Raw genomic sequence first — 26,418 nt, forward strand, 5'->3', positions numbered from 1 at the left:
CCACAGTCACTGCCACAACATCAATGTATATGGTTGATTAATGGCTTTACTTGTGGCAAAGGGACTATGATGGTTTTTATCTTGGTTTTAAAAAATTGCCATGTGGATGGACAGTGGACATCACAAACATAACATCCATCCAAATGTAGTTTTGATGTCCAGATTTGAGAGACAAATCCTTTGCGTGACTTAGCGCTCTTACCAGCGATACTAGTTTCAAATTTGTCCAACGGGTGCAGAGTTGCGCACATCCAACATTGGCTTTATTTTCGGACCCAACTATAATTAAATGAGCTACTGTAGGGTGGCAAATATTTCCAAAACAGTTTCTTCTCAGGATTCAAATTCAAAAATAGCAGATCTACATCTATCCATCTTCATAACCTGTCAATTGGCAAGGTTTTACTACTTTTGTGTGACACTGTAGTATGACAAAGTAGGGCATTCATTTACAACAAGACCCAACCATAAAAAGTTTAAACATGGAGACAACAGGTTTCTGCCCGACAGCAACGACATAAAACATCAACTTGGGTAAATGGATGAAACGGTTATTTTGAACAGACGGTTAACAATGTGTAAATGTATGTAACTCACTCTCAACATCACATTGCCTATGTGTGTAAACTCAGTCAGTTTGACATTGCAGTGGGATGTGGTGGTTATGTGGGAGGAGGGTTTGATAAGTAAGCCATTAATACCAGGAACGCATCACTTTAACCATTATTTTATGCTTTAACTATCCAAAAATAGCAGATATACAAGCTCACTGCATGCTGCGAGCTTGTAGATCTGCAATCTTTGACAATTTGTGAAAATGCGAACAAGTCTGACTATTTTTTACCCGATTCTTTAAGTGTCTTCTAAATCCTTCTAACGCATGTTTCTGTGTCAGTGGTTCTAATACTTTTTCTTCATGTCAACCGCCATCTCAAAATATTATGTATATCAGGGACCCTCTAGAAGCAAATATGAGTTACAAATGTTTACGTTAATAATATATATATTCAAAGATTTGCATAGTTAAATATTTTAATAGTTGAAATAATACATGAAATAATGGTTAAAGTGGTTAAAATCTAGACGGATGCAGGTCTAAATAGGTTAATAAGACATTTTAATGACATCACATTTCACACAAACTGAATGAATATGAATGAATGGATGAATGAGTGAGTGTTGTTGCATCGGGAGAGGGAGGGTCAGGCATGAACAGTAATAGTTACGATGATGATGAGGTCAATGTAAAGAAAAAGGTGGGGTAGAAGAAAGAGAAGATGAGAGATGACTTGCGTACCTCGTGCCTCTTCTGCCTCTACGGTGGCTGTGTAAGCGTGAGTAGTAGAAGAAGAGCCATGCCCAAAACCAACGGAGAGAGAGTGGCAAGGTTATCAATGCATTCAGTCAGTCACATTATCACTGCAATCAGTCAGTCCTGTTATCATTTAGTTCATACAGATCATACAACCCTACCCGTAGGGCCGTCACAATTATCACATAATCGTCTGATCGTAATTATTTGACATAATCGCAAATATTTTGTCACAATCGTCATAATCGTGAATGTTGAAAAATGTTCACACATTTACAAACATTTTCGTAAATAGTGGAAATAGCCGATCTACAAGCTCACAACGCGTCGCATTGAAATAGTGGAAATAGCCGATCTACAGAGATCGGCTATTTCCACTATCAATGTTATTTTTTAAGTAGAAAGTTGTCAAATGTGTCAGTAATTTCTTTGTATATTTAGGTTATGTGTCATAGCTGCCATGTGCAACTTCAAAGCCTACAAGCCGAACAGAAATGTAATTGTCAACGACAAAAACACAATTAAATCGTTAATTGCAATTATTTGAGTGACAATTAATCGCCATGTAAAATGTCATATCGTGACAGCCCTACCCACCCACTCCCCCCTCCCCCCATTCAACATTGCAGTAATACATTCATAGATAAGTTAGAGGCAAGGCGTGTAAAAAGGCCCAAATTCACTCTGCCAGCAGCAGTCAAGCAGACATCAGCGGGGGTCTCGTGTTTTGGGGGTTGTCTGTGTGTGTGTGCTTGTGTGTGTGGGTTCGGTGAGAATGGGCCCTTGCAGAGAGAGAGGTCTTTGTGATACGACTGATCGTGGCTTATCAATTGATCACATTGAACTGATCTGATCAAGTCCCATCAGTGTACAGTTGAATTTTGAGTAGGACAAGGACTGTGGCCTGATACTACAGTACCTATAGCTTGATTTATACTTAGTTGGGCACGGATTTGCGCACCAAAAATAGACAACCTACAAGTTATAACTTGTCTCGAGACAACGTGTTGCGAGTTTGAAAAGCGGCTATTTTCAGTGCACGACATGGCGCTCAACCAAGTATAAATCAAATCTTCCCCTAAACGATTTTATGGGCCCAAGACCTCAAAACTTTAATCCCTATTCAAGTGGATCAAATTTGGATTTGTAGTAGTTCAAAACAAATACTAAAAAATAAAAACTAGATTGGGATCACTTTGGGAATAAGACAAGTTTGATTAATACAATTATTATTAACAAAATCCCACAATCTAATCTGATGCACTAAGAAAGGGATTCAAAGTTTTCAACTCTTGGGCCCTGAGGACTAGGAATCCAAGAAAGTTGCAAGAACAGCCGACACCTACTACTTCAAAACCAATCACGTCACCGGCCAAATATGAAGAACGTTCTTTAGATGATTGGTTCTGCATTGGGGGTTCTCCAATTGTTTCTACACAGTTTTATTCATGAGGACTCAGAGATTGTCCTCTAGCTGAGAGAGGAATTTACATAACACTGATCAAAATAATTAAGGGGACAGCTTTTGTTCGCAGTATATACTTTTTACTGCTCACAAAAACAAAATTAAGGGATCGAATGTTCCCTTCATTTCTTTGAGCAGTGTACCATCTACTAGGCCACACAAGTTCCAATTCTTTGAGGGGATCACTGCTGATGAGCGCAGCACAGGACACCCGCTGTAGCTGGGAGGTGAATGTGGACCTTAAGGCCTACAGAGGAACTGCTCACACATGTATGAATTCTACAGGCGCAGAGTAATGAGGGAACAATACAGTATTATTACATGTAGGACATTCTGTGAGGGAGACTGTGTGAGGTGAGGCTTCACTCATGGATGCAGGAAATGTTTTAATTTTGACAGGACGATTCTAGATTTAGTTTAGTTCTTCTGTTAGGTAGGGCCCGAGCGATATCTTGGTACGCCAATATTGGCCCGCACCTTACTTTCTTGGACTATTGAAGATATAATCGCTATTGCAGTGTATGTTTTCCAATACGCACCGATATTAAATCTCTTATAGCTAAACACCACCACAATGGTGTAATTATGCAGTTTGTCCAGCAGAGCGCGCCTTGACACCACAGTAATGCTCAGCACCATTTGCACTACAGTCTGCACTGTAGTATATTACACATAATATTAATAATATTTTTCAGGTTCGAGTCCGGTTCCCGACAGTCTTTAACGCATGTCTCTCCCCATCTCTCTCTCCTTTCCTGTCCATCTCTACTACACCAAAACATCTTTAAAAAGATAGCTATAAATAACTAGACTGCACTGTCGAGGTGCCAACTTGGGCCTTGTGCAGTCTTGTGGCCATATATGGCCTACTTGTGTGCCATATCGGTCAGACCCTGTTGTTAAAGTAGAAGCTCATCTGCACACAGTCAAGAGTGTGTGTGTGTGTGTGTGTGTGTGTGTGTGTGTGTGTGTGTGTGTGTGTGTGTACTGTGTGTGTGTGTGTACTGTGTGTAGGCTGGGGTTACTTGGGATGGTTAATTTCAGAGCATGTGTGTGCAAGCACAAGAGGTTATTGTTAGTTGGAGTTAATATTAGTGTGTTTGTGTGGTGTTTGTCTTACAGTCGGTTCCCAACCTTTTCTGGACCAAAGTGTTGGCGGCACACCCAGCTGACCACACACTTAAGTCTTAAGTCGTCAAACAGAAACTCCGTTCTGTCCAGACCAATGTTATGAAATTCACAAAAATCGATGCACGTTTGATTCCCTTCCCAAATTGCGTTCTTGGTCAAAACAAGCCCTTTTCTTAAACACTTAATTGGTCAGATGGGTGGGCCAGCCACTAGCATTTGCAGAGTTTTGAATTCCAGTTTGGAAGATGGTAGATAGTCTATTTCCACTATTAATGTAGTATAAAGTAATAAATATGTCAAGTTATTTATTTGTATATTTAGGTTATTTGTCATATCTGCCCTGCGCAACCTCAACTCCTAAAAGCCAAACAGAAATGCAATTCTTATTCATATATTCCAGTGTTAACTTAACCTTGAGATTAAAACAAAAGTCACGACTGAATAGTTTTGTCCGGACAAGTCGCAAACTGTGATTTGTGAAACAGTCACACATCTACACACACGCTGTGCTGCCTAAACAATCAAAACAGTAGGAATATGATGTTTAGGTATTTTCATTAAAAAAACCTACATACTTTTACAGACAGCAAAACAAGCTGAGCAAATCACAGATTGAGGCTTTAACCTTGGCATACCAGGACTTTTTTTTTGGGTACATACATTATTTTAAATGAATGCTTTAATTATCAATAAAACTAAATGAAATATCCTCATTGCCCACAGGTTGGGAATGGCTGTTGTATGGTGTTGTGTTGTGTTGTGTTGTGTAGTGTGTTGTGGGGTGGTTACCGCTTTGCAGGGTCTCTCGTCCTCCAGAAAGGACCCCCAGAGGCAGCGCCCCGGTGGGGGTCAGCCCTTTGAGCTGCAACACGCTCTCGTTCTCCTCTCTAAACACACACACACACACACACACACACACACACACACACACATTATATTCATTATGTTAATGATAGGGGTGGGCGATATGGTGATAAATATCGTCGAGAAGATACAATGTCTCCACGATAACGCCTCTTCAGATATATCGTATGTATCGTGATACAATGAGGGAGGGAGCCTTATGAAAAGATCCTGTTGAACTGTTAATGCAGGATCCATTTAAACCTGCATTTTGGTCTAAAGAAGACTTGACAAAATATTGTTGTTGTACCAACTGGTAGATAACTGGTAGATAGAAATGTCTTATTTCACACTGCTTTACTTTCCTAGGACATGAGAACAGTTTCAAGTTCAAGTTCCTTTTAGAAGAAAAGAGATAAAAGAGCGGATCCGTTTTTCAAAATCTGGCTAATGCATGGCAAGAATCAAAAATACACCTACAATGCCTTAATCTGGGTGACTGATAAAGGCAAGCAACATAAAAAAAACACAAGAGACAAACAGTGTTATACAACAGTGTCGGTAAGAGAACACACCTGAGGACAGAGAAGACCCGTGCCATCTTCCCAATCGCTCGGATCTTATTTCTGATGACCTCCTTTCTGACAGCTGGAGTTCCCCCTGAAACACAGGGTGAATTATCTTACACGTTCCAGATGAGGGAAGCAACTAGAAGGGAGGAATTTAAATGATCATAATACAATACAGGACAGTTCTCAGCTGACACTCAGCTGGTTGCTGGTAAGAACTAACACTTTGTTGGAGTTCAGCATTAGATCTAAATCAGGGGTGGGCAACTTTGATGATGGTGAGGGCCACTATATTTCCACCTTCACTCCAGAGGGCCAAATTTGTCATTCTAGTATTGCATACAATAGAAGCAAAAATAGCAGAATCGCAGCGGCTATTTTTGCTTCTTTTGAATTGGAATCCTGAATTATTTGTTGTTATTTCTTAATTGAAATCCTGAAATGTTACATTTCGATTTAATTTCAAACGCATTTAGTTATCTACTCATGTTAACTTTATGAACCTAAATACAAATACATTGGACGTAAAAAAAAAAAAAAAACATTTTAATACTAATATACTAGTCATTAAGCTACTAATATAGACTGACGGAATTAAAGCAGGTCATTTGGGATATCCCCCAGGGCGCTCCCATTCCTAATGTCATATGATAAATAAAGAACATCGCCACAGTGTTATTCATTAGACGTCAAGACATCTTGAGTGCAGACAGAGCTTCTTGTTTGGGTGGCTTTGGAGGCAGAATACACTGGCAAAAGAGTGCATAGCATTGCACTGTACCACGCAAATATTTTAGCTAGCGAGTCCCTGGGCCCCAAACTAGTGAAAATAGCAGATCTACGAGCTCACATCTCTTCACGATGCGACGTGTTGTGAGCTTGTACATCTGCCATTTCCACTACTTCTTAAAGAACAAATATTGAATTAAACAATTGTATTAAAATAGGAGCGTTTGTTTTGCTTCAACTCAACAAGGCAGGCGCATTTTCAGCCAGACCCTGAGTCTTGTGAGTGTGGCGTGCCCGTCCTGCGGCGAGAAGCTGATGGCCACGTGCGTCGACAAGCGCTCCACTTGAATTGGCAGCCATAGTAAATAGTTACCCACCCACCCCCCCTTCCCCATCTCAGCCAATCACAGACAGAGTTTTCTCCAGCCATCCTGGGGAAAACAATATCACGCACTGTACCATAGCTGGGGATTCCCCAAAATATTCATATTTGAACTCCCCCCCCCCCACCCTGACAAGCACTTGGAATTGTAGGCATTACATTTAGTGACTCTGTTCTACAGATAAGAATTGTGAAAATAGCGGATCTACAGGCTCACAACGCCGTTTTTCCTCTTTTTTATATTATTTGACAATTTGGCCAATGTTTGACGAGTTTTTACTGTAAAGTTATTTGGTCTTAAATGTCCTTAAATTGTCACTTTACTATTCCACAGGAAGAACACTTTCCCTGTTCAAAGGTTATACTATGTATGGATGAGGGTACTGGGTACTCAAGAAAAAGGTAAAAGCTATGAATGTTCAAAGTCTTACCTTCGCATGTGTCGTCCCCTTCTGACATGAGCTCATCGTCCGAGCAAATATTTAACACATTCACCAGCATCTCCGTCACTACACAAAACACACAAACAATATATATGATCACTACACAAAACACACAACGTACAAATATTTTACCCATTCACCAGCATCTCTAGTCAATCTAATCAATGTTCGTGTGTGTCAATGTTTATTGTAATGGTATATTATGCCACATATTTTCACGAAACGCATACCATGGTGATTGAAATGAGGCTTTAAACTAGCGACAGGAACCACAAAGTATTTATGACAATGTTTATAAAGGTAAGAAAATCAAATGTAAACGTTTGGGGGAATAGAGTGGAATTCTATGGCGAACATGTTGCTTCTGGTGCCCGAACAGCGCAACTAGCAGCCAATCATAGGAACTTTCAGTTCCGTGTTGCATCATTTTAAATCGGGCCCTCTGACCTTTCTCCCCCACAAAAGGCAGGGACCAGGTGAAGACGTCCATGAAGTTGGGCAGCCAGTAGGGATGAGGAGAGCAGTTAAACTGACGGATGTTCATCACATTATTCTCATACTTCAGCACCGCCGCTGCACGGACACACACACACACACACACACACACACACACACACACACACACACACACACACACACACACACACACACACACACACACACACACACACACACACACACACACACACACACACACACACACACACACACACACACACACACACACAATTATTTGAGACATAATTAATCGTCAAGCAAAATGTCATGATCGCAACAGCCCTACAAACACTTTGTTTCATTACTTGATAAGATTTCAATTCATTTTGTCATTTTTATTAGGATGGAATCTGTGGCCCTGGATCTTCAAATAGTAAAAAAAGGAGGAAGTTGACATTTGTATATAAAATAAAAATAGAAGCGGGCTTGGTGATGTTTTAGAGATACTGTGAGAATCAGGTTGTTTCTTCACTGTACAATGGATGTCAATGAGGGCCATATTTTATTTTGTATACATTTCAAATCAATGGAGCCAATTATTTTTGATTTCTTGCCAATATTTGGAGTTGCATCATGGAAAGGTAACGCAACCCAAACCTCTACCAAGGTGTAATGTTTTCTTTTGTTATGCCTTCCTAGACAGTTGACATTGCGTACCTTTGTTATTGTATACATCCAGGTAGTTAGGAGCAGAGAAGATTGTAATTAAAGAGGGGAAGCCAGTTGTTTGACTTTTCCTGTACATTCGATACCTGTGACAAAGAGAGAGAGAGAGTGAGTTGTACGTCAGGTGATGTCAAACTCTAGCTATTTTTTTTGACATATATATACACAGTAATCTCATCAGAACATTGGCATTTTGGTTCCTTTTAAACTAGTGGTTCTCAACCGTTTTAGGGCCCACTTGAAAATCTTGACAAGCTATCGGCTGCCACGTTAAGTGGTCAGATGGGTGGGCCACGAGCATTTCTAAGGATCTTAATCTATGAATCGACCGTGTTCCCGGCATGGATCAATGCAACCAACATAGTGTACTTTAAAGTTTTACACACATTTACATTATCATTAAAATCTTAAAGTGTTTCGCCAATTATTTGGGAGGGCCACTTGCAATATCTTCACGGTCCTTGAAAACTAGTGCTTTAAATGCTTACAATAGGCCAGCTTAAAACCACCATTAATAGGAGTAATAATCTATAGTAGGCCAGATAAAAAAATAAAAAAAATGTAAGAAAAAGAGTAAATATTCTTCACACTCACCCTGCGTCTTGGGCCTCGTGTGCTCGTATTACTGACAACAGATTATTGTTCATCAGAAAGTCACATACTGCTGGGTAACTGACACACAAGGAGAGAATAAAGTCACATACTGTTGGGTAACTGACACACAAAGAAAGAATTAAGTCACATACTGTTGGGTAACTGACACACAAAGAAAGAATTAAGTCACATACTGTTGGGTAACTGACACACAAAGAAAGAATTAAGTCACATACTGTTGGGTAACTGACACACAAAGAAAGAATTAAGTCACATACTGCTGGGTAACTGACACACAAAGAAAGAATTAAGTCACATACTGTTGGGTAACTGACACACAAAGAAAGAATTAAGTCACATACTGTTGGGTAACTGACACACAAAGAAAGAATTAAGTCACATACTGTTGGGTAACTGACACACAAAGAAAGAATTAAGTCACATACTGTTGGGTAACTGACACACAAAGAAAGAATTAAGTCACATACTGTTGGGTAACTGACACACAAAGAAAGAATTAAGTCACATACTGTTGGGTAACTGACACACAAAGAAAGAATTAAGTCACATACTGTTGGGTAACTGACACACAAGGAGAGAATAAAGTCACACACTGTTGGGTAACTGACAAAGGAGGAAATGAAATCACTATGAATGTGCTGCTCATGCAACCAAACATTTGCTTAGATTTAAATTATTCAAAAAGTACAGTAGAAGTCAGGTATTAACCGATTAAGTGACTGACTAAAGTTTACTTAAGGTGACATACACGTTTCGTTTACATAAAAAAGTCAAATGGAAACAGGTTTACTTTAGGTTGCTAAATTGTATAATTATATTAAAAAAATAAAATAAAGGAACACGGGTCAGTGGTCCAACTAGGCCTGTCACAATTATTACATAATCGTCTAGTTGCAATTATTTGACATAATCGCAATTATTTTGTCATAATCGTTTCCATGTTGAAAACAATATATTTCTCATATATTTTTAAACTATTTCAAAAATAGTGGAAATAGCCGATCTACAAGCTCACAGCGCGTCGCGACGCGTTGTGTGCTTGTAGATCGGCTATTTCCACTATCAATGTTCTTTTTTAAGTATAAAATTGTCAAATATGTCAGTCATTTCTTTGTATATTTAGGTTATGCGTCATATCTGCTATGTGCAACTTCAAAGGCTACTTGAGTGACAATATTAATCATGTAAAAATGTAATAATCGTGACAGCCCTAGGTCCTACCTGTAGAAATAGGAGCAGCCTCTAACACTGTTGTGGCAGAAATGTTCCTGTGTCTTCTCCGAGCCGTAGTCCTCTCCTGGATCTGACCACAGCAGGTCACACATGGGTCCAAACGCAGGGGGCTCCTTAAACCGGTCCAGCTACACAACACAGCACAGGACACTGGTGTTAAACCACATTAGTAACAGTATTACACCAATGTACTCATTGTTTTAAATCAGTGGTTTGCAACCCTTTTCATATCAAGGTCCATGATTATTCTGCATTCGAGCCACGGACCAACATTTGATGAGATTTAGGCTCTCAGATTAGAATGTGTTGTTATAGTTGGATAAGATTTTGTCCACATTTCCTGTATGAGAGATAACAGGCAAACGTTGAACTAAATAACAATTGTTCTACATTCTCTAATTGTGCAGACTTCTTACTAGTAAGACACCCGAGGGTGGAATGCGACCTCAGGGTGACATGTCGCGCCAATTCTTGACAATCTGGCCAACCACAGCATTTCTCTGACGATTCTAGTTGTTGTCATTCTGGGGGGAGTTTGTTCATGTTTTTGTGAGGGTATCAACCCTAGGAGACACGGGGAGAACACGCAAACTCCACACAGAAAGGCCCTATCGCTCACACCCTAGGTTGGGTTGGCGATAGGGCCTTTCTGTGTGGAGTTTGCCTAAACATGGAGATGTGGTACAGAAGGACTCATATATGGGCATAAAAAGTGTTGTGACTGTGCCACGACTGAATTGTGATGCTTGTTTATATAAGGTCAATGATGTCATAGTGATGACATCAGTCTGACAACATTCATTGTGATGGCACACTCACAGAATCAATTTTATGCCCATACATGGAGTTCCCTGACTATGTTATGTCAAAACATGCCATTGACTCCGGCCTAAGAATGGCTACTTTCTATGACGGTAGTCTCATATGACATGATGGACTGGACTATCTCCATATATAGTGTTATCCACATTTCGTGTAGCCGCCCTATACAGGAGGTGATGTCACAACTCGCTGACATCACACTGACATCACAGAGGATACGGAAGGACGGTCACGAGGTTACGGAAGGAAGGAAGGAAGGAAGGAAGGACACTCAAGCGACACGGTTCTTCAGAGTATATGCGCTGGCATTCCCTGCGAATACGGCGGCGGCGTTCGTCGGCAGTCTCCCCTGGAACATGGGAGCATGTGGGCATGGACATGGGTGGCTGGGGATACTGCTCCATGTTCACGCGGCAATGAACTTTCCTTTTGCCATGCAATCAACTTCAGAGCAATGATATGTACTGAGTACTGAGTTACATCACTGTGACTCAGTCCATTGAGTTGTGGAATGGACTTTCTCCATATATAGTGTTCTCCACATCTCCATATGACATATTGGACTAGACTATCTCCATATATAGTGTTATCCACATCTCCATGTTAGGACTCATATATGGGCATAAAAAGTATGTCATGTGACATCACTTCCTGTACAGACAGTCAGCCATTGACTCCGGATTAACAATGGCTACTGTCTATGACGGTAGTCCCATATGACATATTGGACTAGACTATCTCCATATATAGTGTTATCCACATCTCCATGTTTAGACAGCCATTGACTCCGGCCTAAGAATGGCTACTTTCTATGACGGTAGTCTCATATGACATGATGGACTGGACTATCTCCATATATAGTGTGATTCACATTTCGTGAAGCCGCCCTGTACAGGAGGTGATGTCACAACTCGCTGACATCACACTGACATCACAGAGGATACGGAAGGACGGTCACGAGGTTACTCAAGCGACACGGTTCTTCAGAGTATATGCGACCTTCGGTCGCAAATAAATTGATTAATGCAGATATGCAACAATAATTGAACTCTTGAGAGCGTTCCGTTCAATGAAACCAAATGTATCCGGAAGGGTCAAATCGGTTTCATTTTACGCTCTCAAGAGTTAAAGATCTATAAGGGTCCATTTGGTTACCAACTCTTCATCATTTAGCTGGGGACCACCTGGAACCCACTCAAGGACAACTGGTGGTCCCTGGACCCCTGGTTGAAAGCCACCGTTTTAAATGGTTCACATTTAAAATAGAATTACGCATAGAGTTTCAGGGTAACCAGACCTACTTAGCGTCATCAATGATATTATATTGGAATTTCTAACATTGGCACAACACCTTCAGACGACGATATTCAATACCATTTTCAATACCACAGGGAATAAACACTGAGGGCATGAACTAAAATAGAATGCTATGAAATCAGTGGAAGTGGGTCGTTTTCATCGCAGATCAATTCCTCTAAGTTTATCTCTGGTACGATACGAGACTTTATTTAAACTTTTGCCTTTTCGCATCCTCATCTAGACCAGGCCATAATATAAAGTAAGTGAAGTTAAAAGTACTGTGTGTTAAGCAGAAACATCACATTTCTTCTGACCATAGTTAAAGTATTTTCCCATCAACAGAAACCGTCTTGGGAGGGGTAGAGGAGCTTAGCGTTTGTGTAGAGGACGTTGTAAGTCGAGGTTTGTGGGGTGGCAAGTAGTTCTTTGAGGTAAAGATTTCTCAGGCCAGATCACTCAGGGGTATATCGTATGACATGGTATAAATCAGGCTTACTTTCCTCTTCAAAAACAACCACCATTATGTCCACGGTGACTTGGGGTTGACAAACATACAAAATCCAAGAGAGCGCCACCCATAAAACAGACCAGTCTACTATACTGAGAATCAAATGAAAGCAAGGCTTGCTCTTTTCCTGGTGTTGGTTAATGTTAATCTTAACATTTGGTGGTGACACTGATAAGAGTAACTCATATTGACTCAACCACCTTCCACACCCCAGCACAGTGTTAGTGGCCAGCTCTTGTGTGCTGTGTCGACGTGTGTGTGTGTGTGTGTGTGTGTGTGTGTGTGTGTGTGTGTGTGTGTGCGTTCACTGCCTGTCCTGGGTGCAAGGTGGCAGAGAAAACGTGGTATAAGAATTCAACAATTTGGGGGCGTTCTCCTAACGAACAAGCAGAATGGATTTGATCAAATATAACAAAACAACAAATTTCCACGGTAACTGAACGTTTTAACAAGTGGGTGGGACTCATAATAGCTCATATAAGAGCTGTCCAACCATTTGATAATCTTTATAGAAGTCAGTGTGATTGTTCCTTCAGCTCCTTGGCTAAATTTGATGTGTTCGTACACTTCGTGAGCTAACACAATAATGGTCCACCCACACCAAACCAACAACCCACACACAGACACGCACATTGTTTTTATTCCTTGACGACAACATTTCTATCCAGTACAACTTCCAGTATGACATTGTGAACAGAGTGCTCTGTAGTCTGTATGAGGAAGCATCTCTTTCATATGGGCTTGCATGTATCTCTTGCGGCTCATTTGCCTCAAATGCAAAGTGTTTGCGAGCAGCGCTCCGGGAGGGGAGGCTCTGCACTTTGCTCGACACCAGAACGAATGAGACAAGTGAGACAGCTTGTTATGTGCCGAGTAGTCTCGCCTAACGCAGACAATCTATGCCCCCGGGAAATTTCAGTGGGTCCTCCGGCGTCTGGAATGGACGTGGAGGGGGACATGACTCCTGCCGCTGTCCGCTTTGAGTAAATGAGGAAGTGATCCGCGGTGGAAAACTAGTGATAAATCATAGCGATTTTATAATTATAATGGATAAGCCTAAACAAACCAGTTCACATGAACAATACTGATGTAAAATAAGATATCTGACCGGCTACATATATTGTATATACAATTAAAATGTTGTGAACCACAGTTACAGGCTTTTCCTCTTGAAATGCCTGGATCCCGAGGCATGTGCATGCATGAGGTTTGGGGGGGCGGACAGGGTACAGTCATTAATTTGTCTGTTCGGTGATGCCGAGATTTTGTGACTACACAAACAGAACCGAAATAAATTCGGCTCTAAAAGTGGGTTAAGAGAGAGCATCCAACCTTGCGTATGTCGTCCAGGCAGGTGACTTCCGGGCTGAGGCCTCCGTGCACGCAGAGGAACTGCTGGTTGAGGAGAGCAGCCAGGGGTAGGCAGTCAAATGCTTCCATACACGCATCGTAAACACGCTCCGAGTACTTGATTTTACCTGGAAGACACAAACACACACAGGTATGACAAATTATAATCTTATTCCAATAGACTAATTTACACATGCATGCACTAGGACATTAACGAAAAAGTCGACAAGTCGACTCCCACCAGAGAAAGTCTATAATTATTTTTGCTCCATGTGTCTGTACAGCATTCAAAAAGTAGGATTGCTTATTGTCAAGGAAGGAATGATCCAATATTACAGTGCTACATTCCATTTCTATTTTCACAATTTCTGCCTCTATGCATTTGACAATTTGGACAAATATGTTTAATTTGTGATTTTAGAGGTATTAAAAAGTCCTTAAATTGGCACTTTAGAAATGTGAAGATACCCTCTATATACTTAAACTTTATGTTGGTTTGTTTACAGTTGAGTGAGAAAACATTGTTGCACATTAAGTTAATCATCTGGGGACCCCCCCCCCCCCAAATAATTGGGGGGTCGTGTGTGATGTGATGACGTCATCAAACGATAAAGTCGACTTCAACTCAACTTTTTACTGAGTCGTGTCGACTTGCAAAAATCACAAGTGGTTAATGCCGTATCATGCACGCACGTTTGCATTACTATACAATGGGAGGACATCAACATTTTATGAAGCGTTTTTAAATCCAACAAAAAATCTCACAGAGCTTGTACTTTAGATCAGCAGTTTTAGGTACGAGACAACCAAGTATAAATAAGGCATAACTCTAAACCTAACCAACGGTGATGTTGCTGGAGTTTTTTAATGTAATGGGTCCCGTGACCCAAGGCCAAGTGTGGTCTTTTAGATCATGGGTCCTAGGGACATCCACGTCTATTTTGTTGGTCATAACGTTTTTCTTGACAACGGCGAGTTCAATGTGTCTTTTACTTAATGTGCGTCAAAGACACAGGCCTATCAGCATCACAGAATCAGCATCACTGAACCTCTAAAAATGTCTAATCCAAACCCCAACCAGAATTATTCCCTAATTGTAAGCCTAAATCCCCAAATCCTTTCCCCAGGAAAAGGGTCCTCAGTTTCTACTATACTTGTGGGGACATCTGGCCCTCACAAATATAGTAAAGCAAGCACACGCGCATACGTGCACGCACACACACACACTCAAACAGAATCAACGGATTATGAGATAACTGATAATGAGATAAGTTTGCCTCAGGGAGGATTTAGTCAATAAAGGGGCTTATACTTTTAAAATCCAATCCAATATAGCTTCCCAATTTTCCCCCCAATAAAGAAAATCCTCATTTTGATGATCCAGTGTTAAAGTGGTCAAAGCCAGTAACACAGGGGTTCCCAAACCTTTTTGTCTCAGGGCACCCCATAAATATTATTTTAATCCGAGGCACCTCTACATTATAATTTTCATTCCAGCACCTTATATTTATAGCATATCGTTGTTGTCGGGTGGAAACGTATGTCCAAAACCGTTCTTTTTGTATTTATCATCTATAAAATGTACTAAACTAGTGAAAACGGCAGATCTACAAGCACAGTGCTTGTAGATCGGCTGTTTTCACTAGTTTTGTGCAACAGTCTTGTATGATGAAGCAGGGCTTTGCTTTACCAAAAGACGTATACATTTGAGATACACTTGGAGATACAAGGTTTCTGCCCGACAGTGACGATATTTTAGTGATTATGTTGTGAGGAAAACGTTGAGATAATAGCCATTTTGGTTAGAACTGACTGAAAATAACTTTGTACTTCATGTTTAAAATGATACTAAATATTTTTCCAAGTGTCCAAATAAAATTCCAAATATTATCAAATCATCTCGCGGCACCCCTGGACTGCCGTCGCGGCACCCCAGGGTGCCCCGTCACCCACTTTGAAAACCCCTGCAGTAACAAACAGCCTTACACTCTTGTTTGAAGGTGAAGTACTCTGTGAGATGCCGGCACTCGTGGTTGCCTCGCAGGAGGAAGAGTGTGTTGGGGTGGTTGATCTTTAGAGTCCACAGGTACAGTACACACTGCAAAGACACACACACACACACACACACATGAGGCCAGCACTTATTTGTTCTGCATTTCTCCTCAACCGAATCATTAGTCTTGCGTGGCCCGACTGTTGCCTCCCACAATTTTCAAATGCTTCTGTCAGATAGCAGATCTACAAACTCGCAGCACGCTCTGAGCTTGTATATCTGCTATTTTTCAATAGTTAAAGCATAAAATAATGATACACAATAAAGTGTACCCGTTCTAAATGGGTTAAAATATATTTCAATCACTCGGATTTCAGGAGGTATAGTTCCAGACTCTACAGCAGCGCTATTCAACCTGTGTCCTGTGGCTGCAGCATGTCTATGTGGCCCGTCATGGTCATACCAATAAAAGTATATTTTGTCTACTTTCAGTGTGGACAAATAATTTCTGATGTCATTTTTCATTTTCTCTCCAAAACCACTATGAAACTGATTTGTCTTGTTTATACAATACGCCTTTTGTTTGTTACTATTTTGCTTATTCCAAAAGAAGAAACTTCATCATTTCATGCCAATCTTTTTGTTCATTGAGGATTGGCCTTATAGATGGAGATGGCTGTTTTCTGTGTGTTTCCTTAAAGGAGCTATAGTCAACTTTTTCTTGAAAAAAACGGATGCTAAAATAAAAATAATGTTTTCGAAAATATTTTATAAAAAAGATTAACTTTGTTTCTTTACATCCCTTGTCGATCCATATAAAAGAATAGAAGAGGGATGTAAACAAAGTCAGCCTGACAACGGCCAAAATGATTATTTTATCATTATTTTATGCTTTTTGTGGTCATTTTTGAATAGAAACACATATGAAGCTTAATCTTTTTTATAAAATATTTTTAGCGTCCGTTTTACAAGAAAAACTTGGACTATAGCTCCTTTAACTTTTAGACTAAAAGTTACAAAATCATTGTCTAAACGTCCAAAATAGGACTGTAATTTTTAGCTTTCGGCCCTTGGACTGTTGGCATTTTGCTGAGTGGCCCCTGAGCCATCTTAAGTTGAGTAGCCCTGCTCTACCGTATATCATCCAGATATGGTGGAGTAGTTGTCTGGCTACACAAGACTATTGCCTCCTCCACCCCCCCCCCCCCCCCCCCAGGCATAGAAGTGCCTCCACAGTTGGTGGGTGTGGGGAGGGTGAAGAAGACAACCACGCGTCCCCTCTGATACACATCAGAGTCAGCACACACTTCTTTTCACTAGCAGCACTACATCATGGGGATTGCCATCTCTTCCAGTTCTCATAACTTCCCACCCAACTCCACCTAGTCCCAGTTGCTGTCCTCCCACCCAACAAGAAACAAAGCTCCTTAATAACACTCAAATACCTGGAACGCGCCCGAGTCGCGTTAGATTTGAACCACTTTAACCATTATTTTATGCTTTAACTGTTGAAAAATAGCAGATATACAAGCTCACAGCGCGGCACCGAGTGCCGCGCTGCGAGCTTGTAGATCTGCTATTTTTGAAAAATCGTGAAAACGTGACCAAGTCTTTGAATATCTTTGACCCGATCTTTGACCCGTCTTCTAAATCCTTCCTCTAAATCAGTGGTAGTAAAACTTTTTCATGTCAAGGACCCCCAAAATTACAGGTATTTGGCCACCGACCCCCATCTCAAAATATGTTGTTCCAGGGACCCCCCAGAAGCAAATATTTGAGTTACAAATGTTCGCTTTTAAATAGATATATTCAGAGACTTGCAAAGAAAAATCATGATTTTTCAAAAATAGCAGATCTACAATTAAAAGTTAAAACGGTCAATAATCCTAGGCCTAAATGGGTTAATACAGAAGACACTGCATTCCAAGCCTCGCCAGGTATGAAATGGTACATGTACAGTACCTTACACTACTTGTCTCCTAAAAGAGCTGCAGCCACCCTTACTACGAGACCACGGTTTGTGGGCAGAGATGTCAAACATCCTGTGATCTTTGTCACCAGCTCTCACCAGAGTGTGTTGCTGACACAGGGGCCCTCTTTTCCACCAGGGTCGAACCGGCTCAGTTCTTTTTTTTTTCTCCGCCTGATTTGGAACCAGTTCAGTGTGTTTCCACTGAAAACTAATTGGTTCAGAACCCTAAAAGTTCGTTCGGACCTGGAAACTAAAAGATTCTCATTTTTTTCCTCGCCCTGGACTGGGAAACAAAGTTAGCGTGTCACTATTCTACAGGTTGGAAGATGTAGATGTGATATAAACAATGGCAAAAGCAAGTGAAAAATCGTCAAAAAAAAAAGAGGGAAATGGTATCAGGCAGGGTTTTGCACAGTTGCCTCTAATGATATCCCCACTGCATGTCAACTTTATTACATGTTAACTATATTTGAATGTCCCTTGTAGTGCTGTAGTAGGACACACTCACTGTATCCATCTACGTTATCGTTTAATGTTCGTTCTCTCATGTAGCCAACACAAATATAACGGACAGGAAAAACATGAATGTCTATCCTGGGCTAAACGAAATCTTTATGGTTATCTAAATGCCTCAACTGATTGTAAACTCTTGATTTATTTGGTTATTTTAGTTGTTTTGAACAAACTCAAAAACAAAAGACCTGATTGACAGTAGGCTTCTACAAATATGGCCAGGCAACAGATGGCAATGAACATGAACTTGGATTTTAGGCCAGCGATGCTTCCGAGAGGGCCGTGGCGTGAGTAACAACATTATGAATGAAATGCTGCACAGATGTAAATTGTTAGGAAAAACATCCCATAAGACTCCCTCCCTCCACAGATGTAAATTGTTAGAAAAACGTCCCATAACACCCATTTTCTCTTTAAAACCTTGAAAATGTGTTTTCATAATGATACCAATAAATAAGAACTTAAGTACACTATGTTAGTTCCATTGATCCAAGCCGGAACACAATCGATTGATTGATCGTTAAAAAAAAATAAGCACGGCCACAAACACTTTCAAGGTTTTCAAGTGAAAGGTTGAGAACCACCAACAGACTCACAAAGTGCTTGTGAGCTCCTAATGGGGTGTGAGATAGATACAGGATACAGGAAATGAATCAGAGTTGTGGTCTATGTTTCATCCTACAGTACCATCTCCTCTGGCCTAAAGGCAACATGAAAGGCCTAGGGGTTCCTGCACACTCATTTGTGAGTGACGGAGGGAAAGCGTGGGTGTGTGGGTGTCTGGGCCATATGTCTTTCGCACTTTTAAAATGCTGGACTGTTCAGCGACACATTTCTTGTGCGTACTTTGCCAGTAGTTTTATACTAGTAAGACGCCTCAGGGCGACATGCATCTATCTGGCCAGTGATGTATTTCGGACGAGTTACCCACATATGGAGACCCCTGCATGATAGTCAACTATGTGATGTCAGAACATGCCCATATATGGGCATTACCAAATATGGGCATTCCCAGATGCCCTTAATATTGATGACATCGTGACAGGGATCTCCATATATGGGCATAAAACGGACAAGGACGTAATTAATTTGCAAGTGTTACTCGTGATGACATCAGCAATCTCCATATATGGGCATAAAAGGGTCAGAGCGTGATGTTAGAGCGACAAACCCATAGAACCACAGACAAATCCATAGAACCACAGTGTCAGGCGTGACGTACAGCCAGAGATACGTGGACAATATGTGCTGGTTTTCATAGCATAACTAAAACAATAACTTTTTAAAGTGTTATAATGGAAGCCACCGGCAGTCGAATTGAGCAGAAACCGGGTGCAAATATGGAGTTGTCTGACGTCACAGTACTGGCATCATAGGTGACTGTCATGAACAAACTGGCCACATGAAATTCTGAGATCCACATGAAAGTCACACCGTTATCAGATCCTGTCTTGTTTCTGTTTTTCTCCCCACTCACTCAATGAATGATGTTTTGAATGTAAACTTTGTTGCGACGTTGCCCCTATCCATGCCAAACTTTGCACACACACTCCTTGGCTGGCAAACCACAACCTCCAGCCCTGTTTTCTCACTTCTAGCACAACCATGAGGCCGATTTTTGCAAAACACATATTTGGACACTGCTCTTAAATTTGCCCTAAAATCATGGTTCCATGGTCATCAACATGGATCTGTCCCATATTCCCTCCTGATTGGCTACAATTGCCTTCTAAAGTTTGTGTATGCGACCTTACGGTCGTTTAGCTCCCTTAGGGAGTCTTACTTGTCTAAAAGTTTACAAATGAGTTCACATCACAACATCAAGTTTTAAATGCATACTCGATGTGCAAAAGCAAAACTTACCTCGATACTGAAGTAGCCTCTATCTACGTAGTCTCCCAGGAACAGGTAGCGAGTGGTGTTGGGAGAGCCGCCCACCTCGAACAGTTTCATCAAGTCAAAGAACTGTCCGTGGACGTCGCCACACACTGCAGACACACAAACAAATCAGTGTTGACTTTGACAAACTCATGAAACGTTGTGAGCTTGTAGATCAGTTATTTTCAGTGCGCAACAAAACATACTTGTAAATAAAGTGGCCAGAAACAGGAGATGGGCTCCTGCCCTATAGGACACATGGCAAGGCGTACTTACTTATCCTAGACCAGGGGTCTCAAACTCAATTTACCTTGGGGCCGCTGGAGGCAGAGTCTGGCTGAGGCTGTGTGCATGTGCGCGTGCACATGCACTAATAAAACTAATTAGTGCACAGGCACTAATTTGTTTGATTATTATACTATAGTTTCATACCAGTCTAACAACTACTGTATCTATCTCCCCATCAGTCTTCTCAAATGTCTTATTAACACAAAATAAGATGAACAAGGACCCTGGTGTAAACACGTTGTGTTTAACTTATGGAACATGTACTGTACTGTTATCTGGACTGTATTATTAACCGTTTTGAGGTTAATATAAAACCCGCAGGCCGCACTAACATTAAACTTTCATATTAAGGTGGGGGCCACAAAATATCTTCTCGCGGGCCGCAAATGGCCTCCGGGCCGCCAGTTTGAGACCCCTGTCCTAGACTAAATGAAGTCAAGTGGCAGTCTTGAAGTGTTGATTTTGACAGGACATTTTTAGTTTTAGTTATGCTCTTTGGAATACAATTCTGTTCAGTTTGAGTCATATTTTAGTCACCTGAAATGATTTACTTTTAGTCCAGTTTAAGTCTACAGAATATCTAAGATTTCAGTCAACTAAATCTATGGTTGATTTAGTCGACAAAGACTTTTTGTCAGGCCGTGATGGCATTGAAATGATTTTCGCTTAGCTGCATGTCGAAAATAGCCAATCTACAAGCTCACAACGTGCTGTGAGCTTGCAGATCAACTATTTTCGGTCTGTGAAATCTGCGCACACCCGTGATGACTGGTCCTTAGTTCTACTAGGTCTCTTCTCCTCTTAACCTACCTTTCATTTTTTTATTTAGTTTTCGTCAGGGAAAAAAGCTAGTCGTCATAGTTTTGGTAGCCTCGGGATCCAGGCATTTCAAATAGAAACGCCTGGGATAGGGCCTCTGTAACTGTGGCTCACGACATTTTAATTGTATATAAAATATATGTAGCCGTTCAGATATCTTATTTTACATCAGTATTGTTCATGTGAACTTGTTTGTTTAGGCTGATATTATAAAATCGCTATGATTTATCACCGCGGATCGCTTCCTCATTTACTCAAAGCGGACAGCAGCAGGAGTCATGTCCCTATCCGCGTCATTTCGAGACGCCAGAGGAGCCGGTGAGATCTGCCGAGGGATAGAATGTCCGCGTTAGGTTAGACTATAATTTTGGTGGTGCAGTGGAGAGGTGATGGCCTCCTACCTGTGATGGGGGCTTCCACCTCCAGCATGCATTTCTCCTGGCGGAGGATGCTGGCTCCGTCGTTGATGATGCGCAGCGCCGCCTCCTCCTCCAGCCGACCCTCCTTGATCAGGTGGGCCTTCAGGCACTCCACGCTGGGCCTGCCGTCTACGTACAGGTCTCTGACCGTCAGCCGTGTGCCCGGAGGGTATGGCACCGCTGCACACAGACAAGAGGTTTGGATTAATATAACGGTTCTCAAACTTAAGGTCTTCCCTTAACTTTGACAGTGTACAAAATAAATGGAACCAAATAGACCCGTTATTTGTACACTGTCAAAGTTAGACTTGGGTCAATTTAGACCCCCATAAAAGAACTTACAGAGTCCCTGAAAAACCACTTTGAGAACCACTGTATTAATATTCTGGTGAGGACATCACAATGTTAGGACGGCATCGAAAATGGCTGAAAATAGCCAAATAGCCGAAAAATAGCAGATCTTCCAAGCTCGCGACATCTTTCGTGAGTGACGCCGCCACAGTTTAAGATGAGGACGACTAACCCCGACCCCTAAACATAACCTGTAAATGTCAATCTTAACCCTTACCCCAAGTCCCCAACCCGAATCTTTTATTTATTTTTATTGTAGTGTAAATCTCTAATCTCTAAAGAATATATACCCATTTTTTTTCTTTGAGAACCAGGAAAGTTATTGTCACAATATCAATTTATAGAATTCTACTATACTTGTATAGTATTACAAGCACACACACACACACGGACGAAATAATAGAATAAGCACATTGTTGCCTCACCTTCCTGAGACATGTCGATACAAACACTACTGAAACATGTCCACACAAAGAAGAGCACAACCGATGCTGCCAGATTGCCAGGGTGACGTCTGATGTCATTTCTGCCTCTCAAACCGTGCAGTAACACAAGAAGATAAACAACTTTTGTGTCACGTCTGAATGAAAAGAACTTAACCACTAAATCAAACCTAACCATCTAAACCCTGTATACTTTGTTACACGTCAAATAGTGAAATGGGAGCTTGTAGCCATTTTCCAAGTCATCTATTTTTGGCCAAACAGTCACCTATCATGAGATGCCCACAATAGAGCCGCGAAGGTTAATGTGGTTTCTAAACTCACTTATATTTCCTTTCTCAGGTATGAGAGAAAAAAAAGAAAAGCAGAAAGAACTAGCAGAGTCTGTCAAGCAGCTTTTTGATCGTTACAAAGTGAGGTTAGGAAGGATGCATTATGGCTTAAATTTAGTTACATTAGTTTTTAGGGCATTCACGAATAGTGATTTTTAGTATTCGAATTATTCCACCTCAAAGTATTCGAATAGTCGAATATTTGACAGGACTGGCCAAACTGTCAAATATTAAGTAAGCAAGAGGCGAACATTGTGAAAATAGCCGATCTACATGCTCACAGTGAGCATGTAGATCTGCTATTTTCACAATATGTATCTGTGGAAGCGAGTCACGTTAAATGTAATACCTACAATTCCAAGTGCTTGTCAGGGTGGGGGTCCCCAGTTCAAATATGTTTATTTTGGGGGTCACAGCCTATAAAGGTTTGAGAAGCCCTGGTATAGAGCATTAACAAATTCATCCACCAAGGGCATAGACAACTCATTCTTATGACTTCCTATCTAGCCAAGCTTTATAAACTATATATTTTTTAAAGAGAAAACAATAAAAAAATACAAATAAGCGAATATTTGACTTCGGTGAACAACGTTGAATAGTGACTTTGATATTTGAATATTCTAATAGTTTGTGAATGCCCTATTAGTTTTGTTCTTTGTTTTTGTTATAGATCACTCTGAAGTCTGTAGGGAGAAATCTAAATGGAAAATGAGAAATGTGTATGGACTAGGGAGGGATGCAAGCGAATATATTTTTTTTCCTCACAATTTAACCGTTAGAACTGCCAACCATTTCAAGAAATCGCAGATAGAGGCTTTAACTTTAACACTGCAGTTATATGGAAGATACTTCTGAACATGTATTCCACTGCTAGTTTGACCAATTTAAACACTGTTTAAAATCAGAAAAGAAACAGTAGTAGGGCTCGACTTCGCCAGTGTGGTATTAAAGTCACAAGCCAAGAGAAAGGCCTCTATGGAATCAGCTGCCTGTGGCACAGGGAACTTTAATCCACAAAATGTGTCCCTCCCCCTTTGTCAGTCGGCCAGACACTTCAAGCACAGGCCTGCTTGTTCCCTTTTACAAACCAAGGGAGAGTTTTCTCACCTTGAGCTCAGGTATTCAAATGCAATGAATTCTGGGAGACTAGGCATGATCTGGCTTTAGAAGAGGGAGAACAAAAAATATATATATTTTGTTACATTTGATGATTACTACTCTTGATCTAAATCGATAGGATAGGAAAAGCCGTTTGTCGGGCTGATTGAGATGATACGATTGTTTGGGGATAAATTGAACTAGAATGTAAAGTTTAAAATCAACCCCTATTCAGAGCTCACAATATTATGCATTAATATTCTATCCAATTTAAGATTCAGATAAAATATTGGTTTAGCAGATGGAGTATTCTTCATTTGCTGTGTACTTCATTTGCTGTGTAAAACAGTGGTTTTCAAACTTTGAGCCCATTGCACACTAATGGTCATGTGACATGTCAAAATCTCAAGGCACACCCTGTATTCTTCGAGAAAATAGCCTACAAGATCAAAACATGTTGTGATGCGACTTGTCGTCAAGTAGTTTAGTAGTAGTCGGTTGAGGCGAATTTTGCCTAAAATCACGCAAAGCGGTACACACAATCTCTAAAGTCAACTCATCAACCATGGATCTGTCCCATTTCCCATATTCCCTCCTGATTGGCTACCATTGCCTTCCAAAGTTTGTGTATGTGACCTGACGGTCCCTTATCTCCCGATTAAGGGAGTCTTACTTACTGGTTTAGTAGTAGTCGGTTGAGGTGCTTTGAAATTGACATTGTGTTCAACTGCATTCAAAACCTTTAGACCAATTTGTGCACACATTGATTTCTCAAGAAGAAGACATGACGTCACTTTACGGACCTGCTAGACTGGATGGCAGCATGGATAAGATCAGAGCTTACTGATCTTTGGAAATTCTGTCCTTAGAACCGGATGTCCATCTCTATCCCTACTCCAGAGGGCAGACCACCAGGGATACATTTTAAAATCACACTGCTGGCTTGAACCCCTAGCTTCCGTATTCTGGGCATGTCATAGTAGGCAAACATTCAGCAACAATAGCCGATGATCTACAGGATCACAACAACGTGACACGTAAGCTAGTAGATCTGCTAGGGAGAAAAGGAGTGGACCAAGGACAGGCCCCTGGGAGACTCCGGTCAGCAAAGTACAGTATATTCACTATAAGTTGCACCACTGAAGAAATTGTCTGTTTTTTCCAACAGTCTTTATTCTGCCCATCTATTACATAACAACCTTTAATAGTAGGAGGGTTTTGTTTTGTTCTCAAGCTCATTCATGTCCAACTCTGCAAATTAACCTGCACTTTGCTAGTACTACTAGTGTGAGTGTGCATTCATGGCCATGGTTTTGAGCACTGCTTGCATCATAGGACAGTGGTTTTAAACCAGTGGTCCAGGGACCACCAGTCGGTCCTTGAGGGTGTGGTCCCCAGCTAAATGATGGAGAGTTGGTAACCAAATGGACCCTTATAGATGTTTAACTCTTGAAAGTTTAATATGAAACATGAATTTCCGCCCCTAATATTTGACAATTTGACCAATGTTCATTTTAGAGGTATTAAAAAGTCCTTAAATTGTCACTTTAGAAATGTGCACATACCCTCTATAGTCTATACACTTAAACTTTATGTTGGTTTGTTTACGGTTGAGCGATAAAACAATGTTGCATGTTAAGTTAATCATCTGGAGACCCACCAAAATAATTTGGGGACCCCCCTGGGACCTCGACCGACAGATTGAGAACCACTGTCATAGGACACAGAACAGGCCGTGCCCTGAGCACCGCTCCACCCTGGAGGCCCGTGGCAAGAGGACGCTACAACCGTTGCAGCAGCAGAGCTCCATCACAGGGGCCATTCATCAATCATGAATGAGGACACAGAATCATTACACATGCCAGGCAATGCAAATGGACAGAGTGATTCAATTACCGCTGTAACTAAAGTTAAGAAAGGACATCATGCTGCTGATGTCCAAGAAGCCATGATGGGTCTAGTCTTCAGGTGCTGCGCTAGATAGAACTAATCCATTTAATCAATTATAAGATTATTATTATTAATTACTTCAGTAGCAACAAATACAGAAAAAAAAGCAGATCTACAGACTCACAAGCTTTTCGATATACTATTTTTGCACAACACTGCTGTACGGTAAGGTGTTGGAGGCACTTGCCGGGCGTCTATGAGAGGGCAGATATAGACAAATATAATGTATATCATCATTATCTATTCTGTATACAGTAAGAGAGGGTAGAAATATATAGACAAGGCTGAATAGGCCAGTTGTCTCCACATCAGGGGCTGCTGTGAGATCAGTTCAACAAAAATGGCTTCTGGCTGCTGTGCAATGCTGCTCAATTCTAGACACACTGTGGATGGAATTCTAGATGGATCAGGAGACTGGTCCACGACTAACACAACTGGGTGTAACATTGAAGTTTTGTCCTCTCTTTGTTTCAGAAGCCCAGGGGACATAACAAAAG

The 26,418-nt window shown here is 40.9% G+C and overlaps 1 protein-coding gene across 2 annotated transcripts in view; it reads right to left on the reverse strand.

Moving 5' to 3' along the window:
- The window catches only part of LOC308299998 (serine/threonine-protein phosphatase 2B catalytic subunit gamma isoform-like), a 38,710-nt gene that overhangs the window by 8,081 nt on the left and 4,211 nt on the right, over positions 1 to 26,418 (reverse strand). Inside the window, exons 2-13 of one of the 2 annotated variants that reach the window (XM_080743763.1) lie at positions 21,730 to 21,927; positions 20,207 to 20,331; positions 15,852 to 15,963; positions 13,848 to 13,993; positions 9,875 to 10,014; positions 8,633 to 8,710; positions 8,030 to 8,124; positions 7,322 to 7,447; positions 6,863 to 6,940; positions 5,327 to 5,399; positions 4,698 to 4,795; positions 1,298 to 1,324 (exon numbers count right to left, since the gene is read on the reverse strand). In XM_080743763.1, coding sequence (XP_080599889.1) covers positions 1,298 to 1,324; positions 4,698 to 4,795; positions 5,327 to 5,399; positions 6,863 to 6,940; positions 7,322 to 7,447; positions 8,030 to 8,124; positions 8,633 to 8,710; positions 9,875 to 10,014; positions 13,848 to 13,993; positions 15,852 to 15,963; positions 20,207 to 20,331; positions 21,730 to 21,927 — 1,296 coding nt within the window. Of the gene's footprint in view, positions 1 to 1,297; positions 1,325 to 4,697; positions 4,796 to 5,326; positions 5,412 to 6,862; positions 6,941 to 7,321; positions 7,448 to 8,029; positions 8,125 to 8,632; positions 8,711 to 9,874; positions 10,015 to 13,847; positions 13,994 to 15,851; positions 15,964 to 20,206; positions 20,332 to 21,729; positions 21,928 to 26,418 lie in introns of both variants that reach the window. The other variant, XM_080743762.1, reaches the window with a different exon arrangement.

This window comes from Nannobrachium achirus, assembly GCF_963921795.1.
Source record: "Nannobrachium achirus genome assembly, chromosome: 15".
Lineage (NCBI taxonomy): Eukaryota > Metazoa > Chordata > Actinopteri > Myctophiformes > Myctophidae > Nannobrachium > Nannobrachium achirus.